Below are 13182 nucleotides of genomic sequence, written 5' to 3'. Positions count from 1 at the left end.
CCCGTAGAAAATCCAGAAGGGAAGCCTACATAAATTGCACATGAAATCTGGGGCTTAGATGCTATTATTAGCTTCTCCGCTTAATCGCACAATCCGCTTAATCGACACACTAAGCCGAACTCCCGAGGCTGTGCGATTAAGCGGAGTCGACTGTATTTCATAAGGGCGCCCGCCATTATTCCGATAATTTAGAACCAGTTATTAAGTTACAGTGCGTCATTACGAGGGAAATGACGTCACGACTGTTGAAGCATATTGAGAATAAAATACTTAATACGGAATGTGTCGAGCTCAAAACCCTCCCGCAGCAAACAACAACAATTAAAACGATAATGCTTCCCTTAAAAGTCAAATAAACGGCAGGATCATTATCGGGACGATCATTGAGTATGAAAGAATGTGAAAAGTTTGATAGAAATAGCTACAAGGAAACTCCTCGGCATACCTAATCATAATAAAAGACGGCGTTTAAATTTCCGTCAGCATTTATTCCGACTGGAGGTGTCGAGAACTTTTCTCCTGTATATCTGTATTTCAAGTGAATTATTGTCGTTAAAACTGTTTTCCTTGTTGACCGAGGAATGGTTTTGAGTCCGAAACGTTCCATGTCAACTATTCTGTTCTCTATTTGAAACTGTTTTATGCATGTTTTATTCGATACTTTTAACAGTCCACATCTTCTAACAGCTTAGAAATCACTTAATCATTATCCCGGCATTGATGCTATGCGTTGAGCCAAAAAACTCACAGCATCCTCTAGCCGGATATAGCGTACCATCACACAAACCCATGTGTAATTTTGAACGTTATAGTCTGAATGATAGTATTTAGTGAGAACTACTCATAAAAATGGCTGACTAAAAACAATAACAAAGAGATGAGTGACGTCAATTTCGTTCCATCTATAAGAAAGTATTGTTATGTTAATGATTGTTATTGTTTTGCTTGTCGGACATTAAGGTGCATTTAACTTCAAAGGATCACTTTAAATAAATAAATAAATAAAATTCCCTTTATTCATCCCATATTAGAAATTTGTTTTGATGGTCTATTCCAAGGGAAGACTGGAATACACAGGCGCCAGCCGCAGTGCAGCGCCGCAAATTGAGCTGGGGAGATGTGACTTGTTCAAATCAACAGAGCGCAGCGGCGGGTGATCGAACTTGGTACAGTTCGGGTTCGAAACAAAAACTGTAACGCTGAGCCACGCTGCCTCGGGAACAGGCGTGAGACTTTTTAAAAATTGTAAATAAATATAAAGATTTTTAAATCGAGTTCGCGTTTGTTCAAGTTCTTCGCCCAAAATCCATACCTCTTTAGAGGAACATGATCACCTCGTTGATAAAATTAATACTAACAACCGAAAATGTTCCAGTCTTTAAAAAAGAAATAGAAAAACAAAAGGTAGAAAAAAAAAGAAAAAAGTTTTAAGACAAGAAAGAAAAAATAGTAAAAAAGAAAAAATAGTAAAAAAGAAAAAACAAACAAAAACAAAAGATCAAGACATACAAGAACAAACTACCGAGCAACGAAATTCTAAACAAAAATGATTCAAGAGGAAAAGGCAAGGAGAGACACAACCCCAAGGCATACACATACACACACACACACACATGCGTGCACATACACACACACACACTTACACACTTACACACTTACACACACTCACATACAAGCACAGATGACAAGAACAAAAGAACCAAAAAAGGACTGGAAATAAACATAAGAAATCTCAAGAGGCCAAGCTTGATTTAATTTGTTTTTCTGCTTTTCAAATTACCGTTTACGTGTTTGTTTTCTCTGGTTTCTGGGCCGACTGCATCTCTCATCTCTATTCCGTCTACCCCCAGAATCGCCATCATCTTCATCATCGTCATAATCATCATAATCATCATCGTCGTCGTCGTCATCATCGTCATCGAGACAAATCGATAATGTGCAGTCGCTTTGAGACACAATCGGACCCATGCCATTGCAATATCGAGGACTGATGCTTGAGAGGATATTTCCTGACGTATCTTTGAGATAAATATTTTTTCAAAAATTGAGCTTTTATATAGGGCAATATCCACTAAACGTGCTCAAAGCGCTTTACAAGGGATCCCTGGCCAGCAGCAACACTTAACATGTAGGACGGGACATGACGGCTGTTAGGCGATATTACAAATTTTTTTTTCGGACAGAGACAACGCTGTTAATGGTCAGGTACTCATTTTACACCTGAGTACGGTGAGAGAATGTGAATAAAGAGCCTTTTTCAAGGACTCAACTATGCGCCAGCGAGGCTCGAAGCCAGTACCTTCCGATCCGAAAGCGAGTGTCATACGACAAGACCACATAACCGCACAAGAGATGAATTGACAGGGATAAGAGGTAAACAATATAAAGACAAATCAACTTTTAACATTAATTTTACATTAGCTGAAGTACTTTGAGGCAATTTGATAAAATAGAGGTATTTCTATTCAGATTTATGATTGACAGAGATAAATAGTATAAACACAATATAAAGTCATCTCTTAACACTATTGTTATGGACCTGAATTGTTTTAATTCATTAAATCAAAAAAAATGTTTGGCCCTAACTGTTAAACATCCAAACTTTTCATATTGACATATTATATGTTAATATTATAAATAAATAATTATTTGTAACATATCTTAACACTTTAAATTCTATTGCGTTTGTTGAACACCGTAGTCTTTTGTTGGTTTAGAATGAGGTTTATAACGTTTCTATTTTTATAGTATTTGGGCAACTTTTGTTTGGACAGCAGAGTTTCGTTTGAGGAACGTTGAACCTAATAAATACAGTTTTACTGTTATGTTCGTTGTAAAATGCTATCAGATGTTACTCTCAGATTGTTGGTTCACATTTGGAAGTTTGTCACTTATGATGACGTAAGTAGATTTTATCAATTTGGGTTAATAACCTGATTATGGGCATTGGCATAATATATTGTATAAGTTCCTCTACAAAAAGGGCTTTAAAAGTTGACTTGTACTGCATATAATCTAAATTTGATTTTACATGGTCTGTCTGATGTAACTTACTGAAACATGAAGCTATATTGAAAGTTTGGTCACCAGCATGTCGTATTGGGCTAGTCATATAACTGTCATCCGTCAGTCCACACGTAATCTCGTAGGATGGGGGTCTCTCAGGTGATAATCTAATGAAGGGGAGAAGGGGGGGGGGGGTAAATTAGTATTTTTAGTATGGCTTTTTACTTACGTATGTGTTCACAACCCCCAGACCAGTATTATGCAGGCGGAATAATGGAAGCCGAATAAAGAAATTAAAGTGAAAAGGAAAAGAAATTCCCAAATTTTTGCTGTTTACAATTTAATAAACGTTATTAATTATTCGAAATAAATTTTGTAAAATGCTCTAAGATGACATCTATTATTTGACAACAGAATCAATTTTTATCATCTAGTCCATCCGTCATGATAACGATTGGAGACCGTGGATCATATTTGTTTCATTCATTTTTTTTTTTTTTTTTGTATTCATTAAAGCAAAGCATTTGGAGTGACGAAGTCCCTTCAGTCATTCCATTATCAAAACCAGGCAATGCTACCGATTATAATACCCTCTTGGTTTTGTGAAAAACACGATTTTATCACAGTATTAAGGCAAAAAAATATGAGTCGTCCTTATTAGCCCTTGTAAATGTTGCTGCTCGAAGCTCGAAGAAATAAATAACAATGTGAAATTGAATGTAAGCTTCAATTTAATTACAAAAAACAAATAGAATGGACGTTGCGGGTTTCCCCTTTATCAACAAACAGGATGAATGAAACACTACAAATGAATGAGATGATGTGGTAGTGGCGTTGTTAAGATGAATGATTCAATTTCACATTGTTATTTATTAGCCCTTGTAAAAAGAAAAACAACAAACAAACAAGCAAACGTCGTAGCAGTTCAAGAATGTTTTTTTTTCTCTCGTAGGCATCCGGTTTTACTAAAATAGGTTTTGACGCGTAATGATATCCTGAGCACATAGTTATTGATGTCGAGCCGTAAAAAAGAATGTTGGTGTGTAAGAAAAATGTTGAACTCCTGGGTTTGAAATTCGCAACGGCATGGGGGCTAGATCGAAATTTCAAATGCAAGGGTTCAAGAACCTAGTCTCTTTGTGCTCGTCATTTCTGACCAGTGGAGTTATAGGAGTAGGTCTCCATACTTACCTTCTACAACCTCCCATTGCCGATTGATCCAACAGATAAGTCAGCTGACTGATGAATTTGGTGATGCTTTTCATCTCGTCAGCGATGGCCATGGTCTCCTTTAAGCGTCCAACGCATTGCCATTCATTTTTCTGTCGGATCAACATTGTTTTCAGTTTGACCATCAAATCACAACACTTGATGTTCCTCTGGGAACATCGGTCTGACTGTAGATTAGACATAACATTTCTATAAATAGAGGATGGAAATAAAATTGAATGGAGGTTTCGGGTGTAAAATCAAGTTGTTTGTTGTATCAAACTATGAATCACTTCATTTCACTGGAACATATTATTTAAAATTAGGGATATAGAGCAATCAGTTGGTCCTCTTTGATTTCAACATACCACGGACTACAGATCGCGACGAAAAGAAATGAGTATCAATAATGTCACAAACCCTATTGATGTTTATCAAGTTTTTGTTTTTGATTTGTTTATGTAATAGGTTTGGGGCTAAATTTGAATAATTATTTTTTTGTCGTATAGAAATGCGCCATGCAAATGTTCATATTTACTGTATTGCTCCACTCACCTGTCTAGAGTATTTCCTTAGCTTTTTTATCGTTTTGCAAATTCTTTCCGTCTCACAAGCTGCTTTGGCCGATCGTCGGTTTAGGGTCGTCACTAGACATGGATTGACAAATTTGTACAGTTGACTCTCAAACATGGCCGACTTGTTGCGAGCGGCTGTTGATTATGAGAAAGACACGTTTATCTGTTTATGTTTAAGTGAGTATATGTCTGTCGTGGAAGTGTCAAAAATGTCGAGACAAAATAAATTTTCGATTTCATTTTAAAAAAGGACGAGGACACCCTTGTGTGCTCTAAATTTGTTCGATATTCTCAAAAGTATTTTGAGAAGGGAATAGATGATAACAATAAGTAGTCGATTTTCCTTCGTCTCGACAAGACATTGCTTGTATGGGGTGCGACATAAATGTTGTAGAATACAATTCTTCTACATTACAAGTGGAGAACCCGCCATATTTGCAGGGAAATAATGGCTGTTACGAACAGGCACTCGTCTATTATAATTATTGTAGAAATTAATATAGATCGAGACGAATCTTTTGAGCCATCAACGTTCCAAATCGGTCCTGTAATAGGTCTGTAGTCGCGTGCAAATGAAGCTGGCAACAGGGCGGCCAGATGAGGATTCCTCAACATGAAATGACCGATATTTATTATGCCCTAGCAGATTTTATGAATAATTATTTGAGTCAACTAGAGATAAAATTATCCTTAGTTTAGAGACGTTTTGCAAGTTCTTAGTATGTCAATCAGTAAAAAATTGTTTTATAAATTTTTGAAACTAGTGGAGAACCTTCTATATTTGTGGAGAAATAAAGGCTATTTCGATCAGGCAGTCATCTATTATATACTTATATATTTATTATACTACTGTCTTGTGGGAATAAACATAGATCGAAACAAATCTTTTTTTTTCTTTAGTAAAAGGGTAAAATTACCCTTCATTTAAGAGAACTTGGCATACGTGTATCAATCTGTAAAAAATAGTTTTATCACTTTTAGACTTGCCGGTAATCTGCGTTCGATGATAAAAATGTAACATTTGCTTTACGGAACAATGTTGACAGCCAATCCTATTTTTAAAAAAAGAATAGATAGATTATTATTGCTTGGTAGTATCAAGAGGGATTTAAAATAATGTCATCATTTTTGTTGCGGATGTGCTAGAATTGTGTAGAATCAATTATACTCGCTTGCGCAACGAAAGCCAACGGCCAATTTAGGACTGAGCATTACGACCTAGCAGATTTTTTTAGTATTAATTTAAGCCATTGGGTGATAGAGAATTAGGCTGAAATTAAAAAGGTTTGCAAGTTACTCGTGTATCAGTCTGTAAAAAATAGATTTATAATTTTTAGAATTGCCAGGAATTCTGTGCTCGATGATATAAACGTTACATTGGCAGTATGGAACAATTTTGATCCCCAACCCATTTTTGAAAATAGATGCCAGTAATTCTGTGCTCGTTGGCGAAGATTTTACATTGGCTGTACGGAAAAAAAATGACACTCAACCCTAATTTTTAAAAAAGAAGAAAAGATGGGTTATTTTAAAAATACAATATTATTATAACTACGCCAAAATATTATTGGGAGGATAAATAATGGTGACCCAAGCACAAGTCTTCAATCAACATCAACTATTGCTCCATTATTTTAGATAATCAATGATGAGACCTGAGACAATAAACTGCAAATATTCTACTTGAAGCACGTCGTAAGGAGTATGCTAAGGTAACACTGCCTAGGCATTCCAAGATGGAATGTAGATCATCCATAAAAACATACGCCTGAGGTCAACAGGAGTCAGCCAATTGAGCAAATAGGGAATGAATGATCTTGCCCAATTAAACAAATAAAAATAAAATACCTTAATCGGGGCTCACTCCCCCCCCCCCCCCTTCCTTACTATATCAACCCGTTCGGTTACCTCGTTTCAAACGGTATGAATACATAGGAAAATAAAATAAAGAAGATTGAATATATGAATGTAAGTAACACAAAATGTACAACTTAATATGATGGTTAGAGTTTCTGTTATTTCCTTATAACAATACTAACATTGTGCATTGAAACGGGGACAAAGGTTGAATCACCGCCTCATTCTAGTATCAAGTCAAACCAGATGCCAAAAATCAAATTCAAGTCAAATATAATGAGGCTTGTGTTATATATATATTATATATATATATATATTATATATATATATATATATATATATATATATATATATATATATATATATATATAAATCAAATTTTTACCCTTCAGAATATTGAGATTTGATAATTCTGATCATTTTGAATATTGATGAACTTGTAGGAGCTTGTTTTATCTTTCGTCTTGTCCCCATTCGCCAATGTAATCTGTTACTGTTACTACATTTAATTTTATCCAAATGTCAACCATCATTCATCTGTTTTTCGAGTTAGTGATGTTTCAAATAAATGTCATTTTCGCTTTCTTATTCTTATGGTTGGGATCTGACAATCTAACTGGAGATCTTTATGAGTCAACGCACCATTTAAACAATATCGCATTTTCTCTTTTTTCTTTAACTTCTGCCAGGGGTTTGATGCACCACGGACGGGCGTCATGAGGGAATTCAAAGTGTTCACCATCAGACACAGCAGAGGCTTCAACGTGTGAGTCATGCAAGTCAAGCCTGTCAAGTCGTAAAGACAGGGAAAACATATTTAATCCACCAAAATAGTTTACCCTCATCAGCCAAATTTGGCAGTGAGAGAAACTCACAGAAATTTGGAAATTTAATTTTATAAGAATGCTACACTGAGCTACATTCTACACCAGCCTGCAAAGTCATGTTTTTCTCATTTCGTTCGTTTAAAATTTGGAATGAACGTCGCAGCAGCTAAAGTTAAAACTGACACTTGCACTTGTGACAAACCACTATTACAGGCTTACTTAACACTTAATGAAAATGAACCCAATGACTTATAAAAACAAAAAGGTGGGTATATACCCTTTCGACATCAAACAACCAGCTGTATGATATTATATATTAACCAGACATATGTTTTGTATACTTTACCTTAACATAGCGCAATATCCACCACCACCACTACCACCACCACCACCTTTCACAACCATTCACGTCTTCATTCAAATTGTTTTACGCTCTTCGCCACCACCACCACCACCACCACTAGAAGTAGCAGCAGCATTATCACCACCACCACCACCACCACCACCACCACGGTTACCACCACCACCGCCACCACCACCACCGCCACCACCACCACCACCACCACCACCATCATCATCATCATCATCATCATCATCATCATCATCATCATCATCATCACCACCATTATAACGCCACTCACCACGAAGAGGTTGAGGGTCTTGAGCACCCAGAGCGTTCGTGTTCCACTGGCCATGTTGATTAAATTGAGGCATACACGGTTGACTGCAGGGAGGAACACATGTCGGGTAGTTCTCAGTGCGTAGTCGGTAAACCTGATGACCTACAAGGCCTTCAAACCGTGTTACAAGGTCCCTGAAGAATTTGTAGTAAATAATAAATAATGTCAAATCCTTTAAACAAAAGTGAAAGCACGTATTAACTGGGTATACCAAACGATTGAAATAATAATGTTAAGGCAAATAATAGACATTTTAGAATAACGAATTCATATCTTTGAAGTAACTATTATATATAACCTTTAGAAATACATGGTAACTGCGTTAAATGAATAAGAAATAATTAGAATAGTATCTCTCAACCCCCCCCCCCCCCCCATAAAAAAAAAATAGCGGCAGATTTATAAGCAATGATTGACTGGCTCTTGGTAGAGAATCTCAATAATTAAACGAATCTTCCTTCTTTAGTTCCCAACATTTCGTATGCTTCAAGAATAATCGATATACCTGAGATCTTGGTATTCATCCATTGAGAAAATATATTCAGTAAGAATGAAAAACGATGGAAATGTTTATGATTTGATTTATATTTCTCATATTAGCAGTTGGGATGCCGCATTGTGTATTGGTGTTTTTGTGTTCAATATAAAATATTGCAGTGCGACAGTTTTTCACAATGAATTTCGCGTTGCTTAATCTAATAATTACGCTTTTATTGTCTCTTTAACATTAAAAAAAAAAAATTAAATAATTTCTAAAAAATGAAAAATTATTTTTATTTTTCTTCTTCTTTCAGCTTATCCCTCTCTTATTTCTGCAGGGTTGCCATAATGAAATGTCACATCTCCATGCATCTCGTTTCTTCCCATCATCTTCCTCCAGGCCCAGTTTTTTTCATATCGTCCTTTACCCTTAGTCTTCGGGGGTCACTTTCTTTTTCTCTTTCCCGTTAATCGTATAACCAATTCTTCCTCCCCCCCCCCCCCCCCCCCCACTCCCTTTCTCGTCTCTTAATTTGTCCAAACCATCTCAATCTATCTTTATCGATGCATTCTTCACTTCCATACTGGACCCCCTTTTTTTCCTGAACGGAGAAAGTCGCAAAAACTCAGTTATATATTAAGAGAGAGAGAGAGAGAGAGAGAGAGAGAGAGAGAGAGAGAGAGAGAGAGAGAGAGAGAGAGAGAGAGAGAGAGAGCACAGTTTTAAAAAAATCCCACAGGACTCTTCACTCTCCAACCCGTTTCTGAAACTGACGAAGAACTGTGGTTCATTGCGAACTTAAAATTGTTTTCGGTAATTCCAAATATCAAAAGTGATGAACATGTATTAAAATAATTATGTGTATGTTATTCAAATTTTAGATATGTTTTTCTCTTCAAACTCAAAAGCTTCAAAACCACCTTCAGGAATTTTATTAACTGCGGGATACTTCTGTCTGCGGAGTTTTCATCGAAACTATGATAAACAAAATGGCAACAAAACTTTAGTGTGATCAACCAATAACGCTTTAATTTCGGAATCTTTTTCACTTACGGAGAATTTATTTACTTCAAGTTCAGGTATTTTGAATTCTTTACAATTGAATCTTACTGCAACATCAAATATGGACATTGATACTCAATTTGTAGAGTATTTACGTCACAAGAAGAAAGGGGTGGGCAGGGGATCGGTTTTATCTGAAACTGGGGATTATGATTAAGTTCATTGAGTCGAGGCCGTTGATGTGTTTTGTGACCCACCCAGTATTATTTGGGTCGCAGGGTCTCGAGACCTTTGAGCAAAATATTTTGCAATAAACTTGATATATTTTCGATGTTGAAGCAAGCAAGCCATTGCCATAGTTGTTTTTTGGTTTAGTTTACATTAGAAACCAAAATAAACTCAAAACTGCGGCCCGCAGACTATGACTATGAATTACATCTGACTTGATGGATTATCTAATTATATTCCTTCATGTAATGCATAGGCGACGGTATCTAATGATGCCGATTAAAAAAAAAAGATTTCTCTTTATATTCAGTTGTAACCAAATTTATTAAAAATATTGGTAGAACATTGTGAACTGAAATTTATATAGATAATTTAATCGATCTGTAAATATAAGTAAACATACTTTAACTTAAATCAAGAATTTTTCACATTTAAATCCAAAATAAGTCCAAAAAATGCACAAAATTAAAATGCAAATGAAATTTATAGACCTGTAAATTCTCATTCAATTATCTGAAATGAGTCATTTCGTCAAATTCAAATATTTTTAAAAAGGAAAGAAAGAAATAAAGAAAGAAAGATTTCATGAATCAAAGTCGAATTACCACAAAGTAAGTAGGAATGTTCCGCATAGCTCATGGGCAATTTATTTTAACGATGGATAGATTGCCAAGGCTAAGTGAGTGACGTATTTTAGAATTGCCATGTTTGAACACATCCCAGTGTATTTTCACACAGCCTTCGTGAAATTATTTTTTCACTTTCCAAACCTGTTGTGATCCCACTGGTAGCCAATTTTAACTGAGCCGCAGAGTGATAAATTTCACTGTTTAGTCTAAGCCAAAATTGACCACATTTACCCGGTGGAACGTAAAAGTATGAAAAAGTCAAATGCGAACGCCGGAAGTGCATTTTGTAGACCTCTTAAAATCGAAAGTTTATGATTGCTACAAGCACATCTCGATTGCCTCACATTGTAAACAAACTGGTTGACTGTTTCTAGTTTCTTCACTGATTGTGTACCTAATTATAAGGAACAATGGTAAGTAGCCAAATAAAAAAAATTAACGCACAAATTCGTTTTCTGCCATTATTATGCTCAAGTGAGCTTGCTGTTTACTATTCATTTTGATTCTTTGGATTTTTTCGCTACGAATTACGAAGGGTTTCAGTCAATTTTTATAGAGCTCATTTACAGGTCTAAATTTAATAAATACAAAAATAGATCAGAGAACTTGTATATGTCATGTTGTGATTTCTTTTTCATTATTCCATTCATAGAAAATCACCATACAAACTGGCGGACACACCTAAAAGGAAGATGTCAGGAAATGTGACGGTGGTGGCTTTTGAAGGAGAGCTGAATTCCATCGTGAAAGAGGTATATTGGTTATCTGTATTGGCCAACCACATTTACAAAGAATGAAGTTTATAATCGGTAAAGTCCTGTTTAAAAATAACCTTTCAGATATCTGAGCTAAATAAACTGCATTTTGAAACATATTTATGAATAGTTCAATCCTTTAAATTTTTTGTGGTGTCTTTAGGTGATAATTATTTGCAAGTAATATAAAGAACATTAATGCTGCTCTTGATCCTTTCCAAAGCAATATTAATGTCTCACTGCACATAGTTTCTCCTCCACTCTCCCTCTCTCTCTCTCTCTCTCTTTTTTTCTCTCTCTCTCTCTCTCTCTCTCTCTCTCTCTCTCTCTCTCTCTCTCTCTCTCTCTCTCTATCTATCTCTTTCTCTGATTATCTCTCGCTCTCTCTCTCTGGGTTTTTTTTTTTGTTTCAATACTGATGGAGTTCCACAATCAGGGGGCTATTTCAATAATCAAGACGACTAAAAATCATAGAGACAACAAGAATTTAAGTAGTATTAACATCAAGAAGCCTTCTAATCATACGAATAGATCTAAGATAAAAATTGCAGGATCTAATTACATTAGTGATATGGGCAGACATGTTTAATTTGGTTTCAAATATATAACTCCTAAGTTTCTCACAGGGTCCTTAGTGATGGTTCAGGTTAAGTGTGGAAAGGTCCACACGGACACGTCTTGAGATTTGCAACATCTCTCTCTCTCTCTCTCTCTCTCTCTCCCTCTCTCTCTCTCTCTCTCTCTCTCTCTCTCTCTCTGCTCTATCTCTCTATCTCTCTCTCTCTCGCTCTCTCTCTCTCTCTCTCTCTCTCTCTCTCTCTCTCTCTCTCTCTCTCTCTCTCTCTCTCTCAACATGATTTTTCGCGCTTTATTGATATCACTTATTATTTTTCCTGTCAAGTTAACCACATTTTATTTACAGTATCTTGATTTTGGTGGATATGACAAATCAGCTGTCGTCTTTGAAAATGAGTGTAAAGAAAAAAACAAACCTGTCAACCCCATTGAAGAACCGGCTACTGGAAAGGAAAAATTAATCATTGTTCAGGTATAACAAAATTATTTCACTTTTTTACCTCTGCAAGTTTGCTAGGGCATAACCTCATTAAGTAAATTTTAAAAATTTTAAATGTTAGATAAAGCAAAATTGAATTAAATCAATTTAAAAAAATATGAAATGAATAAAATGCCCTTTATTCTTTCCCAAGTGAATTATTTTCTTTAGAATCTATACCAAGGGGAGATAGGAATAACTCAGGCATCTACAGCAGTGAAGTGAAAGATGACTTGCTCAAGGTCATAGTGCATAGTGTGAGAAACGAATTAAGTACAAATCAAAGATAACAGCACTGTACCACGCTGCATGTCACCACGACGTGCATTCTATTTGAAGGGGCCACGAACAGTTGTACTTTCTCATTACCTCAAGAAAAAAGAGATATTTCTGCATATATAGGCCTAAGGGCACGGTTTAAAAAACACAGAAAGAGTTCTATTTGGGCTATTTGAGAATTCCATCCCTCTCTATCTCGAGCTAACATTTTAAAAAATCTCGTCCCATGTCTTATCACTTTTCGGTATATCAACTTCTTTAACTCTCCTCCATGTTCCCTGTGGCCTTTCCCTTGATCTTCTGCCATGAGGGTTCCAGTCCAATACTTTCTTTGTTATAGTGGAGACATTCTTTCCAAGGGTGTGTCCAATCCACCTCCATCTATCTGTTATTTCTTGTTCACTGTTTACTAAAGTATTAGAGGCGTTCAATGTTTTGATACTAATGGTGCAAGTGCAAGAGATACAGTGTCTTTTCTCCTATGGTTTCACAATGATTTGTGATTCAGGTTTAAAAAAACAAAATTTTTGTTGTATGCATGCCAATGGAAATCACTTAGTGCATTTTATTATTATGATTATTAAGAATATATTTTTCCTG

The 13182-nt window shown here is 35.8% G+C and overlaps 2 protein-coding genes across 5 annotated transcripts in view; one reads left to right on the top strand and one right to left on the bottom strand.

Annotated features, from left to right (window-relative positions):
- LOC144970969 (uncharacterized) overlaps nt 1–8783 on the bottom strand; it is a 25738-nt gene extending 16955 nt beyond the window's left edge. For 2 of the 4 annotated variants that reach the window (XM_078911195.1, XM_078911196.1), the window contains exons 1-7: nt 8660–8783; nt 8116–8288; nt 7290–7433; nt 4771–4925; nt 4198–4403; nt 3055–3173; nt 1781–2018 (exon numbers count right to left, since the gene is read on the bottom strand). In XM_078911195.1, the coding sequence (XP_078767321.1) occupies nt 1781–2018; nt 3055–3173; nt 4198–4403; nt 4771–4925; nt 7290–7433; nt 8116–8288; nt 8660–8682 (1058 nt within the window). In that variant the 5' untranslated portion in view covers nt 8683–8783. Of the gene's footprint in view, nt 1–1780; nt 2019–3054; nt 3174–4197; nt 4404–4770; nt 4926–7289; nt 7434–8115; nt 8289–8659 lie in introns of those variants that run through there. The other 2 variants (XM_078911197.1, XM_078911198.1) reach the window with 2 other exon arrangements.
- An 815-nt stretch (nt 8784–9598) lies between these two features.
- Nucleotides 9599–13182, top strand: part of LOC144970968 (lisH domain-containing protein ARMC9-like) — a 28813-nt gene continuing 25229 nt past the window's right edge. The window contains exons 1-3 of the mRNA XM_078911194.1: nt 9599–9714; nt 11147–11246; nt 12172–12297. Coding sequence (XP_078767320.1) covers nt 11187–11246; nt 12172–12297 — 186 coding nt within the window. The 5' untranslated portion in view covers nt 9599–9714; nt 11147–11186. The remainder of the gene's footprint in view (nt 9715–11146; nt 11247–12171; nt 12298–13182) is intronic.

The sequence above is a fragment of the Berghia stephanieae genome, chromosome 4, assembly GCF_034508935.2.
Source record: "Berghia stephanieae isolate SIO BIC M18660-M18661 chromosome 4, UCSD_Bste_1.3, whole genome shotgun sequence".
NCBI lineage: Eukaryota > Metazoa > Mollusca > Gastropoda > Nudibranchia > Aeolidiidae > Berghia > Berghia stephanieae.
The sequence above is the reverse complement of the archived record's forward strand: the minus strand, read 5'-3'. Positions and strand labels throughout refer to the sequence as shown.